This window comes from Lipotes vexillifer, unplaced genomic scaffold (assembly GCF_000442215.2).
Source record: "Lipotes vexillifer unplaced genomic scaffold, Lipotes_vexillifer_v1.1 scaffold1080, whole genome shotgun sequence".
NCBI classification, from domain to species: domain Eukaryota; kingdom Metazoa; phylum Chordata; class Mammalia; order Artiodactyla; family Lipotidae; genus Lipotes; species Lipotes vexillifer.
In genome coordinates, this window is record NW_006770524.1 from 305,395 (window position 1) to 324,571 (window position 19,177).

Here is a 19,177-nt window from a genome sequence, read left to right on the forward strand (position 1 = left end):
TTTTTTTTTTTTTTGATGTGGACCATTTTTAAAGTCTTTATTGAATTTGTTACAATATTGCTTCTGTTTTATGTTTTGGTTTTTTGGCTGCGAGGCACGTGGGATCTTAGCTCCCCGACCAGGGATCAAACCCCACCCCCCTGCAGTGGAAGGTGAAGTCTTAACCAATGGACTGCCAGGGAAGTCCCCGAGAGTGCGTTTTAAAACTCGGCCAGCTCCTGGGTGATGGCCTGAAGGAGGTGTGGATGGCCTGATCCAGGTGATAAGGACTGTCTCCAGGGAGAGTACCTGAAGCAAACCAGCCTGCTGTGGGCCTGCAATCTCTTGTAAGGCTGAGGCACAGCTGGGGGCCTCGGTGGGAAGCACCCCTCTTAGGGAGATGCCTGTCAGTTGAGCAATCCCTGGGGTCACAGAAGCCACCTTCTTGTGCAGGAGGCTGGCTGCCTGGTGAGAGCCCCACCCGGCTGGACCCATGGGTAGCCCTGCAGTCACCTAGAGCGAGAAGCTGGGCAGGGGCAGGGGCAGGGGCAGGGGCAGTGATGCTTCTGCTGTTGGGTGAGAAGACTGGGAAGACATAGGAACCATTGTGGGGCAGGACCCTCTCTGCCCCTCCATCCCCCTTAGTCCCCTGTCTTCCAGCTATTGTCCAGCAGCCATAGGATTGGGTCTTGGGCCCCTTGCTGGACTAAACTAGGAGGGAGATGGGAGCACTTATTGCCTGGGAAATTTTATCCATTTATTTTTTTAAGTACAGAAGAAGTACTTTCTCATTAGAAATAATTCCCACATATAGATGTGTGTAAATTAAAGGGGAAAGTTTTTATCTTCCCTCACTCTGTTAATGCCCCAGGACCTGCCCCAGAGGAGGCCACAGTAAGAATTTTTGGGGGGAGTCCTTCCAGGTAATTCCTATTTCTCTACACACACCCTTTTACTAATGGTATATACATATATATAGTATATACTTTCCTACAGTTTACTTTTTTTTTTTTTTTTTGTGGTATGTGGGCCTCTCACTGTTGTGGCCTCTCCTGTTGCAGAGCACAGGCTCCGGAAGTGCAGGCTCGGGGGCCATGGCTCACGGGCCCAGCCACTCCGCGGCATGTGGGATCTTCCCGGACCGGGGCACGAACCTGTGTCCCCTGCATCGGCAGGCAGACTCTCAACCACTGCGCCACCAGGGAAGCCCTACAATTTACTTTTTTTTGTGCTTCAGCAATAGATCATGGACAGCTTTCCTTATTGTAATGGCTGTAAAACATCATATAGGATGGATACAATATACTGGAAAGTATGTCCTTGAATGCTCATGAGAATAATAGTTGCTTCAAAATGGAATTTCTGAAACAAAAGTTTACACTTTCAAATGTACGATCAGTATTACAATATTGCCAAACACCTTAGGCTTATTTTTTAACCTTGATTATGCTGTTTATCCTATGGATATTTCAATTTTTATTTTATCTTATCTATGAATATTTTCTTCTGAGGCTTCTGAGTAAATAAATTAGATATTTATTTAGTTTGGAAACTGGACCAGTAACTTTTTTTTTTAACTGATTGTTAAAAAAAGTACTATTTTTTTAGTACAAATATGTACTAAAATGGGGTCATCATAGTTTAGCCTCTAAACAGAGAATTCTCAGCGACAGCCACTGTCCCCCACAGTCAGCGAGGAGGGTTACCTCTGTGGACCCAGTGAAGGCTATCTTGTTGATCTGAGGGTGAGAAGAAATTGCTGCTCCCACCGTGGGCCCAAATCCTGGCACGATATTCACCACGCCTGGAGGGAATCCCACCTGGGAGGAAATTGAGATGGTGTTCAGAAGAGGAGGTTGAGTGAGGTCCCTGAGCAGAGCAGCACCCTCACCTGGAAGCTTGGGCCCGGTTCCTATCACCACCCCAGGACCAGACCCAGTCAGCCAGTGTGCGGGTGGGGCCAGGGCGAGGCACACACCCTCCTTCTGGGCGGCCCTGCCTACCCCAACGTGCTTCTGAGCAAAAGGGTAGTGGCCGTTTCATAGCAGAGCACCATTCTGTGTGTGTGTGTGTGTGTGTGTGTGTGTGTGTGTGTGTGTGTGTGTGTGCGCGCGTGCGTGTCTGCATGGGTCTGTCTCTGTGTGTGTCTATGTTTGTGTCTATATGGGTCTGTCTCTGTGTGTCTGTGTGTGTGTGCTTGTCTGTGTGTTGGGGGGAGAAGCGACACCTTAGTCACAGTCCCCAACTCGGAGGTACCTGCAAAATACCCTTCCTGGGCTTCAGCTTTCATTTTTAAAATCTGCCCCATTAATGTTCCAAATGGCAATATGGTCTCACTCCCTCAGAATCCCTGCTGTTGAACCTGGGTCACGCCGAGAGCCAGCACATCCTGAAGGTAGGGAGCGACTTTTCTTTCACATTCATGCTTGGTGCTCCTCATATGCTGGGTCCTCTTTATTAACCAAGAGCACCACAAATGAACAGGTAGGGGATGCTGAACCACAGGGGCATGCTGAACCCCTGGAGGATGCCAGTGTCTTCATTAAAACACAGTATTTTAGTAAGGCAAGATTTTACAGCATCGTGCTTGAGTCTTTAGTTTTCCTAAACTCTTTTTGAAACAGTTGTGACTTTAGAATCTGTAAGTCTGATTACTACGATGTCATAAGGTCCTACATCACGGGTCAAAGGAAAGTGGGAAGTTGGTCAATTATTGGCTCTGCAGCCTTACATCTAAGTAATAAAGGTCTTGCTTTCCTGTCGTATTAGCCCAGCTGAGAAGTGGAATGAATGGATCTTACTTCCTATCCCTCTTTTCTTCCTGTTTCTTTTTAAAACTCTTTGCAACATACGAGTTGGGGACAAAATGACTGAAACATGTTGCCAGGTGTGTCTGGAAGGAGGTGTTCCTTTGGACTGTTCATTTCCCTACGTGGTGGCTGCCACGGAGAGGACGGTCACCGGAGAGCAGAGCATTGGTGAGGAGGCTCGGGGCTCAGCAGTAGCCCCTCCAGGGGGAGCTGGCGAGATCACCCACCCACGAGAAGAATGGACCATTTTGTACACCACATGTGCAGGGCCCAAAGAATCTGCCTCCCAGGTAACCCTCACGTAAATTCTCTAGACAGAATATTTGGTCATAAACCATGGGTTTGAGCTCATAATAAGAGTAAAGTATTCTCATTAGGATCAGTGGGAGGAATGGAGTCTCTTCTAGCTCAGTGACCGCAGGCAGGAGAGGGAACGAGCAGCTGCCAAGTGAAACCCAGGAGGCATTCCCTTCCCACTCGGCCAGGAGCCGGCTGGCGCTGGCATGCACAGCACAGCTCCATGGGGCAGACTTATCTTGTGACGGTGGCCTGGTTCCTGGGAGTGGAAATGTAACTGAGGACACAGAATATTTTCTCTTTGGACGTCTTACCTCTTTGATCAAAGAGCCGAGATAGAGGGCGGTGAGGGGAGTCTGCTCCGCTGGCTTCACGACCACGGTGTTCCCACAGCAGAGAGCGGGTGCCAGCTTCCACACCAGCATCAGCAGAGGGAAGTTCCACTGCAGCAGAACACAGAGTGGTTGGGAAGCCCAGATCCACTACTACACTGTCCTGGAGGCCCTGCGATGCCTCCATGAAGCACTTGCTTTGCATGGTTTAGATTTGGGGTATAGGAGGTAACATAGGAGTATGCGATGATCAGAACTGCATTCCTGCCTGGCGCCTCCTAAACTGCATTCTGGGAGATGCTAATAGGTGGTCACTGCAAAGAGGATTCTGCTATAGGTGTACTACCTTCTCCTCTTGGAGGTTTACAATGCCATCAGCATGTTAACAACTCCGAAAAGTCCGACAGAAACAAGCCCCGCCTCTCCTAAACGCAAATGCCACAGGATCTCTTTCTCTCCTTACAGAACACATACTAACCCCCACCGAATGGGTGTTTGGTGAAATACACCTTGGGAAATGGTTTCTTGTCATCCTTTCACCCCAGAGGCAGGGATATCGAAATTGCTGTGACATCAGGCCTGACAAGCACTCTCGCCCACTGAGTGTCCACTGTGTGCCAGGTGCGGTTCCAAAATCTGAACTCATTTGATCCCCACACACCTGCGTGGGGCAGTCATATTACTGCTCCTGTTGACAGAAGAGGGAACTGAGGCACAGAGGAACTGTGCCTCAGACGAAGGCCAGGATTCATGGCCAGGCTTGTTTCCTCCACTGCACTGCTGCCTAAGTAACATCTTTGATGAGACGAGATGAAACCGAATACCTCCAAGAGCGCAGTTAGCTTGATTCTAGCTGTGCCTCACCTCCAACCCCCCAAACAGTCCGTTTGGCTCCTTATACTCCAATGATGTCCCCCCTGCAGGGCTGACCAATGGCTAGCTGGATTTCTCCCCCCAGCTCTGTCTGGAATTCCTACCACTAGACAACAAATATAACATCCCATTTCCCAGGGGCCTGTGTGGTTGGCTAATGACAGCAGGTGTTGTCTTAGGGTTCCCCCAATAGTGATAGGGGTCCCCTCTTCTTCTGGATCCCCACTCCTTAGCACATAAATGCCATCAGTTCTCCTCACCTACAAGCAAATCTGCACCTTCTCCTGGCCTCTGCCTCTTCTAGCAGCTCCCTTCTCTCTCACTGCAGCTTCTGGAAGGGCCATCCCCACATGCCCAGCTCCCTTTCCATTAGCCCCAACTCCCCCGATGCCTCTCTTGGGGAGCACATCTAACAGCTGTGTTTCTGTCTTTTTGAATTCCTACGTAGGAGAGGACCCCACTGACTACAGTCTCTTTCTGGAAATGTATTACGTCCCTGGGAGGCCCCTGACCCTGGCTGCTCAGACTTCTCCATGGGATTCCCTGGTGGTCTGTGGGATTGGCCCCAGGCCCTCTTCTTTTCTCACTCTACACCCATCTTTAGGTGATCCCTCCCAACTTGATGGGCAAGAGCACATTTGGCCTGACCATTTCCCGGCTCTCAAGACTGGCTGCTGAAGGACACGTCTGCCTGGCCCCTGCAGAGCCCTTCTCCAACCCTCTTCACACTGCCGCCGCCTCCCCAGCTGGTGCAGTGGCCTGGTGTTTCCTCCAATAGATGGTAGCATCATAGCATCCCCAGCACCTGCCAGACTCTCCACGGCCCAGTGAATAAAGTCCTGGGCCCTGGGAAGCAAGGCATACTGGATGCTGAGCCAGCACCACCTGCTGGCTGCTCTTCCTCTTCCTCACTTTGTCCCCACCTAAGCTCTGACCTCACCAGCTATCTTTATTGCCCTCCAAGTAGTCCAGACACTTCCACACCCTCACTCAGGCCATTCCTGCTGCTCAGAAATCTGTTTTGCCTGTTGAACAACTCTTTCTTATCCTCAAGGCCCAGCTGAGAGACCACTGCCCGAGGGGAGCTGGCCATCCCAGTAAAGTCCAAAACTAAGTCTCCAGATTTAGTTATATGTACATGAGAAATACAATGTTTGGATCACCTAAATTTTTAATAAATGCTCAAGGAATTTCTAGCAAGCAGGAAACTGATGAGAGACCACTGCCCGAGGGGAGCTGGCCATCCCTGACCCCTTTGGTTTGAATCCATGTGTCTTCTGTTGCACTCCTGGAATCAGCCCCTTGAGAGCAGGCATGGGGTCTGATCCATCTTGATGACCCTTAAGCACCAAGCTCCATGCCACAGAGCAAATGTTCAATTAATACCAGTGCAATCGAATCAAAACCCACTAGAAATTGGTTCCAAAGGCCACAGGGGAATGGGGTGGGATCTATACAGATCTATCTAGAGAAGTTGCCATACTTACAGGAGTGATGGCCCCACACACACCTATGGGCTCGTGCCTGGTGAAACACACAACGTTGTCATCTGGAAAAGAGATTAAACAGAGAAGAACGTGCTTGCATGAAACTAGGTTAAGGATCTTAAGGAGTAAAAAGACAAGAAAGAAACCCAGAAGCCCATCAACTGTCAGCTCTAAGTCCTATCTGCTCCACAATGAAGCGATTTTTAACTCAATTTCAAAAGTAAAATTCCTTAGAAGAAGGATTGACACACCTTTTTGGGTGTGGGAAGGATGCTCTGGGGGAAAGAGCCGGGGGTGCTCTGAAGAGGCTAGCTAGAGGATTGAGAAGACAGAACCCCTAAGAGACCCCGGACGAGGCTGAGAGTCCTGAGTTGGCTCACCTGTGGGGATAGTCCTGCCCTGTATTTTGTCTGCCCACCCTGCAAAGTATCGAAGGGTTTTGATACAGCCCTCCAGGTCGATGAAAAAGGCATGAAGGAATGGCTTCCCTGTGTCCATCGTTTCCAGGGTCTGCAATGATAAGACAACATATTTTTAAGACACAGTTTTCCTTTTAACTGTCAGTTTGTTGAAGACAGGGCAGGGAGAGAGAGCAGAGTCCTAGAACGTTGCTCTCAGTACCTCACAGCCATGGGACTCATCAGAAAGCAAGATACCTCATTTAAGATAAGACCTGTCCCAGGCTGTCAAGGACTGCTTTTCTTTCAAAACATATCAGCCTGGAGGGTTGGCCAGAGCACAGGCACAGGTCCCCACGAAGGACAGCGGGTACAAGGCTGGTTTGGAGACTTGCTGGGAAGGAATACGCCTCAGCGTTGGTCTTCTGTCATCTGTCTGGAGTGCTGTTGCCCCAGCAGTGGGACCTGGACACATGGGTTTGTGCGCTCCGGGGAGCTCTCAGAAGGTTCAAGGACTTGGGGGGGTGGCTGGGGAGGGGCTGGTTCCTCTAACAAAAGAGAAAGGGGGACACAGGTTCCTTCTTCTTGGCCCTGCTGACCAGCACAGCTGTGGAAAGAGTGACAGGGCCCAGAGGGGTCGTGCCACCAGCACAAAGATGCACTCCGAGCTCCTCCCGTACTGGGTTGCCAGCCGGATGCGCTGCGTGGTGGGAAGGGAGCAGACTGGCCTTTGGTGGTGAGGGGCAACTCCTCAGGCGAGTGCACAGCCACTCAATGGCAGGGATTCTTTTCTGTTTCCAGCCGGGCTGAAGAGAACCCCTTTGTCCCTCAGACAAGCAGCCCCAGTTGAGCCCAGCAGTGAAACCTCCCATCATCCATGGCTGCAGGAAGTGGCCACCCTGACACATAGCCCAGGGCAGGATTCTCATTTTAGAGTCACTGGGCTGAGAGAATGATTTACAAAGGAAGAGAGGCCTCTCCGTGTGCACTCGCATATGCCTCATTTCCGAGATGGATGGCTCTGCTCTCACTTCAAGGTGCAGACACAGGGGCTAACAGAGCCCAGGAACTCATCTGTGTTATCCAGAGGGTAGGCGGCATGGCTGGCACTGAATTTGGGGCATCTGACTGTCAGTAAGGGCAGTGACTGCTTTTTAGGCTGCTGTCCCTCCAATTTGCATCTGGAAAGGATGTAGGATTGCTGCATGAATGGCTGGGGCTACTCTATCTTTGCTTCAGGAATGAACCAAGAATTCTCTGAACAGGAGGCAACCACTTTCCTAGCTGAGTGGCCTTGGCAAGTCCCTGAATCTCTCCCTACCTCAGTTTCCTCATCTGCAAAACAACAATAACAGTAATGGCACCTACCTCATAGGACTAGTGTGCAGGTTAGAGGAGTCCTATACATAAAGTACTAACAGCACTGTCCACTGTTCAAATGATGATAATAACAGCTCTGACTATTGTTGTCATTTTCCCTTTTAGGGCCAGACAGGTGCTCCACAATCCTCAGCTGGGGACAGCAAGGAGACAGGGCTGTGTGTTGCTAGAGATGACAGGGCTGGTCTGGGTCTCTGGTGTGTCTCACCCCTGGTAGATGCTGCTCAGGGACAAAGTCAGGACAGTGTGACAGCCAGTACACTGTACTTTTGGCTCCTATTGATTTACATTCTAAGTTGGAACTTGCATTTACCCAGGGGAAACCCAACAATTGCAAATAATGCCAAAATTCTCCAGGGCCCAGCTGTTCCATACAGCATCCGCACGTCTGTCAGTGGAACGGGAAGTTTATACTCTTGGCCCTTTTCTGGGATGGGAGAGAAAGACAGGAGACTGGGACAGAGCTTTGTGGGGACGTGCGAGGCCTGGAGCCACTGCCCACATCTAGCCCTGGCTTACCCTCTCTGGCTGGATAAACTAGGACAGATTACCTAAACTCTCTGGGCCTCAGCGTTCTCCAAATAGGATAATAAATACTACAGGTCAAGTGCCCACAATAAGCCTGGTACATGATGAGCATTCAACAAGCGTTGACTGTTTTTTATTATTAACTTAGTCACGTTTGCTTACTGGAATGACAACAGGAATTTGCCAGGTTGGTGTTATGGAATCTGTCCAAGCAAAACTGGGTCACAACAGGTTTAGAAAGGAAGTTCTTTAAAAAAATAAAAATCAAAAAAGATTCGCAGGTGAGTACACAGGCCTGAATCTGAGAGATCAAGTGTTAGCTTGGGACTTCTACACAATTATTGTGTCTGGACCATGTGGGAACCACAGCTGCTTCTAAGTTTATTTCTTTTAACATTTTAGGAGAAAAATATGCCTTTTGAAAAATTAACACACGGTAACCCTCAGATACTAAAGAATGAAGGAAAAGTGCTGTGGGACATGTCTCAGATGCCCCAGTGCCAAGGCTTAAATGAGGGGCTCAGAAGTGGGGCTCTGCTTGAGAAGAGAGCAAGCAGGGACAGCCCCTATTTCGAGGCTCCCAAGATGAGAGCCCGAAGTGCCAGAGTCTGGGTCCAGGTGCTTTAGTGAGGGAGAGAGAGAGCTGGGGCTGCTGGATCTGCCACATGGTCTCCAAACACTGAACACAAAGTAATTGCCCAGCTCTGTCAAAGCCACCAAGCTGGCAAGAGAACATGATGGAAAGCGGCACTTTGTGCGGGAGAATGCAGGAAAACCCCATCAAGGGCGTGCTTTCCCGTGATGTGGTCTGGGTTTTAAAAACTGTATTTGCCAATCATTCTCTTGTCCCTTTCACAATGTGGCGAAGAACTGGATCTTATTTCTTGTGGGCAGCAAGGTCAGATGGCAGAGGGGACTTGCTCTATGTGCTTTAACACCAGTCTTGCCAGGACAGCCAGGAGGGCTGAAGGTAAGGGTGGCCTTGAAGCCACTGCTCCCCAAGATGATACTGATACTTGAGGACAGGGTGGGGAGGGTGCCCAGGCACATCCTCTCCCGCCTGCTATTAGTCCTCACGGACATTGCAGACCGATGAGCTCATGCTGGGTGAAAACAGAAATGTTTTTGAAGAAGCCAGTTTGGCAGCTTGAGAGTTGAGACTGGCTTTCATTGCAGGAAGAAACCAGAGGCTCTGCGGAGAGAGACACTGACCCTGGGAGGGAGCTCTTCTCACCCGGGTTCAGGCTGGCCAGCTGGGGAGGGCGGAAGGAAGGTGCAGTTCTCTCTGTGCGGATGCACCCTCAGGGCAACGCACCCCAGAGGAGCACCTGAAATGTAGTTTCTCCACCCTCCACACCAAGACACACACTCAGGGTCAAGAGCAATTTCAGAGTCCTAGCTGGCACTGACCTCCACGCAGGTGTCCACTTGACTACTCATTCCCAGCATCAGATCAAGAAAGGAAAAAAACCATTTTTCCAAATCAGAGACCAAAAAGGAGATTTCCTTTCCTACCAGCTGGGCCTCCAGGTTTGGGGCAAGTTTTACACAGGAGTCTGAGCCATATGAGGGCTGCGTGTGCAGGCTGCAAAGGACCTCAAGGCACAAGGGGGCCCCAAGATTTACTCTGATCAAGCACCCACCGCAAGACCAAAAGAAGGTCTGAGGATCTTGTTCAATTCTGTACTTACAACTCCTAAACGTCTACATAGCCCATCTCATGAGAGCAGGCCAACCTCATGCAATGGGATGAATAAAGATCCCCGTCTTGCAGCTGAGGAACTAAGGTGCTGGAAATTTGCTGGCCAGGAGAACAAGTAGCTGAGGTTAGAACCTGGGTCTTCAGATAGCATTATATATATATATATATATATATATATATTTTTTTTTTTTTGCGGTATGTGGGCCTCTCACTGTCGTGGCCTCTCCCGTTGCAGAGCACACGCTCCAGATGCACAGGCTCAGCGGCCATGGCTCACAGGCCTAGCCGCTCCGTGGCATGTGGGATCTTCCCGGACCGGGGCACGAACCCGTGTCCCCTGCATCGGCAGGCGGACTCTCAACCACTGCGCCACCAGGGAAGCCCTAGATAGCATTACTAATAATAGCTATCATCTATTTAGTACTTACTGCATGACAGGGACTGCTAAGGATTTTAAATGGATCGTTCTCACAAGACTCAGATACCATTATTCGTGATATTGTCCATGAAGAAACATATGCTCAGGGAGGTTAAGCAACTTGTCCAAAGTCACACAGCTAGTAAGTGGCAGAGCTGGGGCTTGAACCTAGGTCTTTCATACTCTGAGGTTTCCTATAACTAGGTTATCCTGCCCTCACCATCACTCCACACACACTCACCACTGCCCATTTCACAGGTGAAATAGGGGTGATTTTTAAGCTATATGGGGACACTTTTTCTATGTCAAGTGGTAGCATTTATTTTAATAAGTATTAGAAAAAATACACCACCACATTAAACCTGTAATTTCATGGATACTGTCACTTAGGATGAGGTTAAATTTCACTTTAAAAGGGAGTTCATGTAAGAAAACAAGTTAAGTTCATAACTGTGCAGGTGGGACCAGGATACAGCCCAGCCCAGCCTAGCTGTCTGTGAACATCTCAAGTCTGGGAACTACTAATGGAGCTGAACTTCCTCCAGGCCAAGAAGATGAGCTGCAGGGGACAAAAGTCCGACTTCAAAACAAAAAGTATGCGTCCAGTAGCATAGACGTCTGCCTATGGCCGGAAAGCCACACCTCAAAGGACCAAAACACCGCTACACAAAACAGCACCCTAGGTCCTTTCTCCCACACTCTGAGCGGGGTGGGCCCTCGGGGAGGCTGGCTGGCCCCACGCCTCCCCTGTGTGCATGTACTCACGGCCAGGACGGCACGGTCCCTCTCCACGAGATCCGCCAGTTGGTGCAGCAGCCGGCCGCGGCTCAGGGCATCCAGCCGGCGCCACGGCGAGCCTCTCTGGAAGGCAGCTTGTGCAGCCTCCACGGCCTTGTCTACGTCGAGCTGCGCAGCCGAAACAATAGAGAGAGTGTGTCACCTTTCGCTGAGGGCTCAGCTGTCAGAGAACAGCAGTCTCCGCCCGCTGCAGAGGAAGGAGGGGCAGCAGGCAGCTCAGAGCAACAGCTAGGTTTCCAATCACTTTAATGGCTGGGGGCTTTCAAGTGTTTTTTTTCTTCTTTATATCTTAAGTCTTTCAAGTTTTCTACAATGGCCAAAGATTAACTTTCCTTCTGATTATACAAAGCGTTTAAAATAGTCATAAAACCACTGACCTTAATTATTTTTCTTGGTGACCAAAGTAGGAAAAGATCATCTACTTGCTACCTCAGTGTGGATACAAACACACTCCCACAGCTCACCAATTAGATGGGAAATGTCTGTCTTGGCATTTTACTCCAGCTGAGGACTGCAGTCCAATAGCAAGAACGGGGGTACGAGTCCTCCTCTGGATCTCAGAACTGACCACATTGAAAAAGTCCCTAGATGGGGAGGATCAGGGACTTTTTCTCCCTTTAGCCTCACCTCACCTACCCCCTGAGGGCAGAACTGTGATGATTTTATAGAAAAAGAACTGGATCATCTATGCACTGATAGAAGAATTAAAATCAAAACTTCTTTACTGGGAAAGAATGAGAGCTGTTTAGAGTAATGACACCCATTCTTTTTAAATTTTTATTTATTGTTATTTTTTTGGCCATGCCACGAGGCATGCAGGATCTTAGTTCCCCAACCAGGAATGAGACCCAGGCTCCCTGCAGTGGAAGCGCCTAGTCCTAACCACTGGACAGCCAGGGAATTCCCTGACACCCATTCTTATGTTCAGGAAAATGGGGTTTGAGGCTCTGGTTGCTGATGGGCAGGGGCTCACCCCCCAGGTCCCTCTGAGCCTCTCTTCCTTAGGGAGGTGCAACCAGCAGTGGACACCTGGCACCAGTCAAGAGGGACACTCCACCAAGATTCTGTGTCTCCAAAGTAGGCTTGGAGGTGAGCAGAAACTTTGGCAAGGGAGATATTAGGTCTTTGAATCCCTTGTCCCAGGCTCTGGGGTGGAGGCCAGGACCTCTCCAGCTGCAGGAACAGGGCAGCCTCTGTCTTCTGGTGCTTGGAACAGTCACTGGGACCATGGGACGAGCCAGATCCAGGGGCAGGGATCTTACTCTCCTCCCTGATACCTGTATACTGCACCTGGGAGTCCTGCTCTGCATCATGCTCCACCCCTACACCTTCGCACGAGCTCCTCAGTGCTAGTATCTTTGTAAACAGAGCTTAGCATGGGGCGCTGCACATGGGAGGGTATGTATAGGTGGAAACACTGTGCATTGCATACCTATCACAAAACCATCACTAGTAGGATCAAATTCAAGCCTATTTTACACATGTGTCATTCACCCTGTTCACATTCAACATTACCTACACACTTAACAACATCAGATGAGTACTCTAGTGGTTGAGGAGAGGGTTACGTTTCCCTTCGCTCCTTACAAAAGCGGTACCTTCAACCTTTCCCCCAATGATACATATTCAAAAGATACTTTATGGTTTGACATGTATCAAGGACACCTCCAGGAGTCCCTTAGCATTATATATAATAATGTATATCATATATAATGTATACATATAATATAGCTTATAAAATATACCCTGCACTATCAAATACGGTTATAGACTATAGCTTTACAAGATAATTTAAGTTTCTGGTAGAAAAGAAATCTGGCAGTTGCATGACATTATTACCTCTGCATGACTTAGCAAGTCGTTCTTCCTTCAAGTCTTTTTTTTTTTTTTAAAGTGTCTCCTGCCAGAATGCTGCATTTGGTGAAACACACCAGCCGGAAATTCTTTCTGGAAAGATTATTTAATGCCACCAGTATCAAACAGTTGATAAAAACCTTTCCTTAAACCACGTGATAAGGATAGCTGAGGTCATCCTCATAGATGGAGAAACATCTATCAAAGGAGAGTGACTCTGCAGCACATCGTCCCTAATTGATCCCATTCTGGGCCAAGTGTCTGAGAAGCAGCTCGCTTAGGTCCAACCTCAGTGTGGGCCAGTTCTGCCTTATAACTCAGCTGAAGTGTTTCCTTTTCCTCTAGTAATCTGTAATTGAATTACAGGAGGGGGGGGGCACCCACCTTATCTCCTTCTTCCACTTCACATATTTTCTCTAGAGTTGAAGGGTTATATGTGGCAAACTTTTTTCCACTCTTGGATTCGTTCCATTCATTGTTGATGAATATCTAACCAGGAAAGGAAGTTGTAATGCATTAGGCTTAAATCAAAATCATATAATTCCAACATACTGAGGACCTTAGGTAACGTCTTTTCCTTCTGTCCCTCCAACCTACCTGTCTGCCTTTTTTATAGGAAGGACCTGGAAGGGGGATGGAGCCACATGCCCAACCGGGAGCACACTCAGAATTAGAATCCAAGTCTCCTGACTTTTAATACATTTTCAGAGAACTACATTTTGTCACAATAAAACTAATTTAGAATTTTTTTCTAAAATATTCTCTCTCTCTTTTTTTGCGGAGGCCTCTCACTGTTGTGGCCTCTCCCGTTGCGGAGCACAGGCTCCGGACGTGCAGGCTGAGCGGCCATGGCTCACAGGGCCCAGCCGCTCCGCGGCATGTGGGATCTTCCCAGACCGGGGCACGAATCCATGTCCCCTGCATCGTTAGGCAGACTCTCAACCACTGCGCCACCAGGGAAGCCCTCTCTCTCTTGTTTTAAACAATAAGATGGATTCACAGAGAAATAGCAGGGTTAGATAGTTACATAAAGGGTATAAGTTAAATTTTACACACTCAGCAAGTTTGGGGGAAGATTAAATATGCATATATATGTGTATATATATGTGTGTGTGTGTGTGTGTGTGTGTGTGTGTGTGTGTGTGTGTGTGTATATATGGTGCCAAGCAATCCACCTGTCCCTGAAGAGTATGTCAGCAGTGAGCACTACCTTCTCCCTCCTTCCTGCTGCAAGCCCCAGCTAGATCACCAAGGAACTGGCATTATACAAGGATCTTACTATAACCCTTTAGCTCTCATTAATGCACATCAGCCCCCCCTCCCCCATTCCCTTTAAAATGTCTATTTTCATGTTGGGCTTAATAAAAGCCAGTATTGGAATACAAAGATAAATATCTGTGTTAGGAAAGGTTCTGGTTATATTAACATATGTAGCAAATAACGGCTTATATCCAGAACCAAAGAATTAACTCACAAAAATCACTTAGTTCAGAGACTCAGTTATCTAGAACACAGCCGAGAATAGAGACATTAAAAAGAAAAAGACATCTTGAGCAAACTAAAAAGAATTCACAAGTCCATGCACTGAAATGTGTGTACTATTTACTCTTAGTTTACCCTAAGTTCTAACTGCCTTAAAAAAGCATTAAAAGAGCCAGCTTTTGGGAAAGAACTAGGAACAGAGGTGACAGATAATACATAAAACATGTTCTGACAGAATGGAGGTCCTGGCTACCCAGTGAGAGGACAGGCAATCCCCTGCTGTACCAGATTGGGACAACTTTGTCATCAGAGCCCATCGTGGCATCAGAGAGACCCCAGTCACAAACATGACTGATATGCTTTAGAAGCACTTCTATCAAGTAAAATGCCGTCAATAATTTCTAAGTACAGAATTAGCTCATTAGATTCCATCTCTATATCTATATGCATATGTTTATATGCACATCTCTATACGCATTTATTCTATCTCTATATCTATATGCATATCTTTGAGTCATTTAAAGGGAGAATTGCATCACTACAAGGATTAATTTCAATGACTGTGAATTTCATTCATTCGGAATACTTGACTCCCCAGTAAGGATGGATTAGAGGGGAGCCAACTCATCCAGTGTGCAACCGGACTATGTTCTCTGTCCTGGGCTGTCCTGTAAAAAATCCTGAGCTCACAGGGAAGGAAGCCCGCTCTGGGAAGCCACTGGTGCACTGTTTTGATAACTCTACCTGGAAAGCAGGGAAATTTGAGTGCGGTGGGGACAATGCACAGAAGGCCAGCTCTGGCTGGGCAGGTGGGCAGAGGGCCCCTGCCTCCCTGTGTGGGGTCCAGAGCTGAGAGCGACCCTCGACCGTGGGATGTGCCCATCTGACTTCTGGAAGCTCAGCGCCTTCAATGTGAGGCCAGGCCCCCAGGGAAGCGCGCGGAAAAGGCCAGGCTACAATTACAGGTTTATTCTTCCAGCTGAAACCAAATCCAAGAGTTCACTTTTGCCATCCAGCAAGCAATCACTCGGTAACAGTGAGAAATTAATAAGTAGAGAAGAGGAGTTAAGTTAGCGTGGGGAGGAAAGTGCAGCCAGGAAGAGAGGCCCATTTGTCGGAAGATGAAATTTCGTGGGTTAGATAATAGAGACTGTCAGTGAAAACTGCTGATTCTAGGACCTTCCTGGTATCAATTCCAAGGAGGAGGGAAAATGAGAAGGTGGTAGAAGAGAATATAAATAAGGGGATAAAAACAGATTGCAATGATCAGATGTCTGTTATACTTCATCTCCAAGCATGCTCCTCCAAAAAAAAAAAAATTACTTGGTCGTTCATGACATTGATCCATAGTCCTTTCTTACCAGCAACTTAAAAAAAATTCAGACGGCTCAACTCTACTCATATTTTCCCATCACAATGTTTCTAATTTAGCAAAAATTTTTTCTTTATACTACATTAGTAAGTAATTTTGTAAGTGGTTTCTACTGTTGCTTTTTCTCTCCAATAAAAGAAAACAAAAACACAAATGAGGAAGAGGTAAGTGTGGCCTACCAATTATGCTGGCTGTATTGTTTTGAACCCCAAAACAGGAAAATGGGTCTAGAAAAAAACTGTTCCCCTTGACTTGTGAATTGGTATGAAACAAAACTTATAGAGGAATAAAATTACGTTACATTGAGTGGATGGGACTCACATTTTGAAGGAATGGAATGGTATACTATCCAGACTGAGCTGGAAAACCACAGCTATTGTCAAGATACGGATGCCCCAGAAGAGACGAAGGTGGTGGTCACACAAGTGAGTTCTGCTGACGCCACTTATAGAAACTTCCATTGGACCTCAGCTATACTCAAAAGGAGCGTATTTTCAGAAAAGGAAATCTGAGTGAATTTTATTTTTCATAAAAGAGATCATAAAAACCAGTGTTTTAATGAGCCAGAAAATCTTAAAAAGAATTTCTGCTACTGGAAGAAAAGGAAGGGGCCCTATGAAGTGAAAGGGGCTGCTACCCTCTGAGACCTATGTGGGGGTTATGGGGGGGACCCCCCCCTCACCAAAATCACAGAGCAGAGCCCAGTGTTAAAACATGAGAACAAAGGAATTTCGTCCTTCTGGAGACTGGACTTACCCTGGGAAAAGGTCCCCCAAGGCTGGGGCTCAGACCCACCATTTCCAGCTTGTCCTCCATTAACAAGAAGCACCATGAGTCAGGTTTGAAAAATAACAGACTGTTACTGCTCACACACTCCACAGCCAGGGGGCCTCGGGGGCCTCGGGGGGCCTCGATACTGTAGTTCTGTTTCTCCCGCTTCTTTCCTCAGCCCTGTGGGCTGCCTCTGCAGCCAGGGGCTCCCTAAGCATTGCTTGCCTGGGCTCCCCACCCTCAGTCACAACCACACAGGCTGCCCCAACCCCACAACTGCTAGGAGGAGGCCTCTGTGGAGATGGGCCTGGAGCAAGGACAGAGAGACAGAGGCCTTGCCCTCCAGATGAAAGGAGGGTACAGCAGCCTACTGTCAGGCTGCCGCAATCATCATTGCCTAGGAGCCACTAAGGATCCTGGCTCTCCAGCCCCCTCCATCTCATGCCCTTCCCTCAGCCTTAGTCACAACCCTTTCTGTTCCACTAAGAAGAGGGGGCACCCAGCAGGACAACAAACACCAGTCACTCTGTGAATGTGCTAAAATCCACCTCTCTACTTAAAGGCTGCATTTACACTTGTGAGGGGGCAGAAAGAATTGCAGACAAAGAGGTAACTTTCCATATGTGGCTCCATTGCTCTGATAGCACTAAAAAAAGGTAAAAAGGAATAGGAAAATAATATATGTAATTTCTGGTTTCTATACTGTTTTTTAAAATCCAATAAAACAAAACGCTACTACCAACAACAACAGGTGACCACTACGAGTGTTAGGGGCTAAAAAAATTTAGGTACTATTTTCATTGTTCCCAGAATATGAGTTGGAATTTGCACTTTGAAGCTGATACTACTTAGGAAACTACATTAAAAATAATCTCCATCGAAATGTCTCTGTTGGTTACAGAGCCCTCTGGAAACAGTTAATTTTAATGTCATGTGATCAGAGGTCCAGCCGACAATAAGCGCCAAGAGATCAAAATCTGAAGGCCACACATAGTGGCCTACAACTTTCTCTGCTTGATTAAAACTATTTGAGAGACATAATTGCTACTTGTGAAAGTAAAATTGATGGAGGAATTTTCTAAGTGCTGTGTCAGCTGGAGTTGGGGGCAATGGATAAGATGCAAAAATAAAAGGAGACAAACTTGGGCAAAGTGAAGCCAACCGTGGCTCTTGGCCTGCACCCCTTAAGTGTCCCCAGAGCCAGCCCAACGGCCTCCAAACAGCCTCGGGGTGTCTTCCCACCGGAGGGGACACGCTCCCTGCTGGCAACAGAGCTCCCAGCCCTGCTCAGCCCGGGCTCCAGGCCTCGCCATCTTCCTTTCTGCCCTAGGCAGGTGTTCTCACCGCTTTGCCGGTGCTCCAGCCTCCTAGCCCACAGCGCAAAAAGGACAGCGAGCCTCGGGACTCCGCGGCGCGATGGGGCCCTGCCACCCGCGGTTTCCCAGGCCCAGATCTGAGACCATGATCTGCCAAGACCAAGGTCTCTGGGCTCCGGGACAGTCTCATCAGTGAGCACCTTCCTACTAGCCCTCGTTCTACTGGTAAGCTGGTAAGAGCTAAGCACAGGAGGTGCCCAACTTCTCTCCGCTTGCTCCCGCTGACGTTTCCGGACACTTCCCGAGGCAGCCTGACCTCTCAGGTCGGCTCTTGGTGTTTTCGGGCACCCTCCGACCTTCTCGAAGCCCGACCCCCTTCAGCCCCGGAAACTACGCCGCAGGGTCTGCGGGAAGACCACCGCGCCCAAGTCACGGCGCACCACCGCTCGCCTTCAAAGCGGGCCCTGCAGGGGCACGTCGGGGCCGCACCGGGCTTCAGCCTGGCACCACGCGGCCGCTGCAGAGCCTCCCTCGCCCTGTTTTCGCGCCCGAGAGCCCGTCTGGGGGTGCGGATCTTGGAGTCCCATTTGGGGTGCGCGGTGGACTCCCGCCCGGGATGCCCAGTGTTGAACGCTGCTTCGGGAGGGCTCGGCTGAGCGGAGAGGCTCGAGTCACAGGAGCGCTGGGCGAACTCAGCTGAGGGCGCGCCGCCCCAGCTCCCCGCACTCTCGGAGCGGAGCAGCGGGGCTCCCGGCCTGCTGACCCCTGGTCCCCGTCACCGTAGCCGGGTAGCCCAGCGCGGAGCCAGACGGACGTCGGGTGGGACGCGAGCCCGTCTCACCTTGGTGAACTTGACCTCCAGGTTGCGCACGGGGCGCGGCAGGGTGGGTGACTTCCTGTCCGGCTGCCCGTTCTCCACGGCCCCGTTGGTGGTGGCCATGGCTCCTCCACCCTCCCGGGTCCGAAGCGCCCGAGTCTTCGGCGCCTGCTCCGGCCTGGGCGGTGCGCAGCCTACTCGCGGGGTGACAGCTCCGCGCCGCTTTATGGAGCGCCCCACGCCTCCCGCCCGAGGGGGCTGTCTAATTGGCTGCAGGACTAGAGGAAGGGAGGGCTGGCGGGAGGGGAGGGGGCCGGCCCGCCTCACCCCACCCCGCCCGCCGCCCCTGCGGGAGCCCGGCCACCCCCCGCCCGGCCATCGCGCAGCGCGCTTCCCGCCCGGGAGGCTGCTCTTGGAGAAGCTCCCGAAACGCCGCCGGGCCCCGGAAGTCCCAGGGCTTGGGCAGCGGGCCGGGGCAGGAATCGGGGACGCGGGGCTGCAGCGCTGGCTGGCGAGTCCGCCCGCGGCACCTGCCGCCCCCGGCCCGCTGACGCTCCGTGCAC

At 49.6% G+C, this 19,177-nt stretch overlaps 1 protein-coding gene across 1 annotated transcript in view; it reads right to left on the reverse strand.

Annotated features, from left to right (window-relative positions):
- The window catches only part of ALDH1A3 (aldehyde dehydrogenase 1 family member A3), a 34,847-nt gene extending 16,044 nt beyond the window's left edge, over window positions 1-18,803 (reverse strand). Inside the window, exons 1-7 of the mRNA XM_007446138.1 lie at window positions 18,639-18,803; window positions 13,241-13,345; window positions 10,970-11,110; window positions 6,159-6,288; window positions 5,779-5,840; window positions 3,401-3,529; window positions 1,686-1,799 (exon numbers count right to left, since the gene is read on the reverse strand). Of these exons, the coding sequence (XP_007446200.1) occupies window positions 1,686-1,799; window positions 3,401-3,529; window positions 5,779-5,840; window positions 6,159-6,288; window positions 10,970-11,110; window positions 13,241-13,345; window positions 18,639-18,737 (780 nt within the window). The 5' untranslated portion in view covers window positions 18,738-18,803. The remainder of the gene's footprint in view (window positions 1-1,685; window positions 1,800-3,400; window positions 3,530-5,778; window positions 5,841-6,158; window positions 6,289-10,969; window positions 11,111-13,240; window positions 13,346-18,638) is intronic.
- Between the last annotated feature and the right edge of the window lie 374 nt (window positions 18,804-19,177).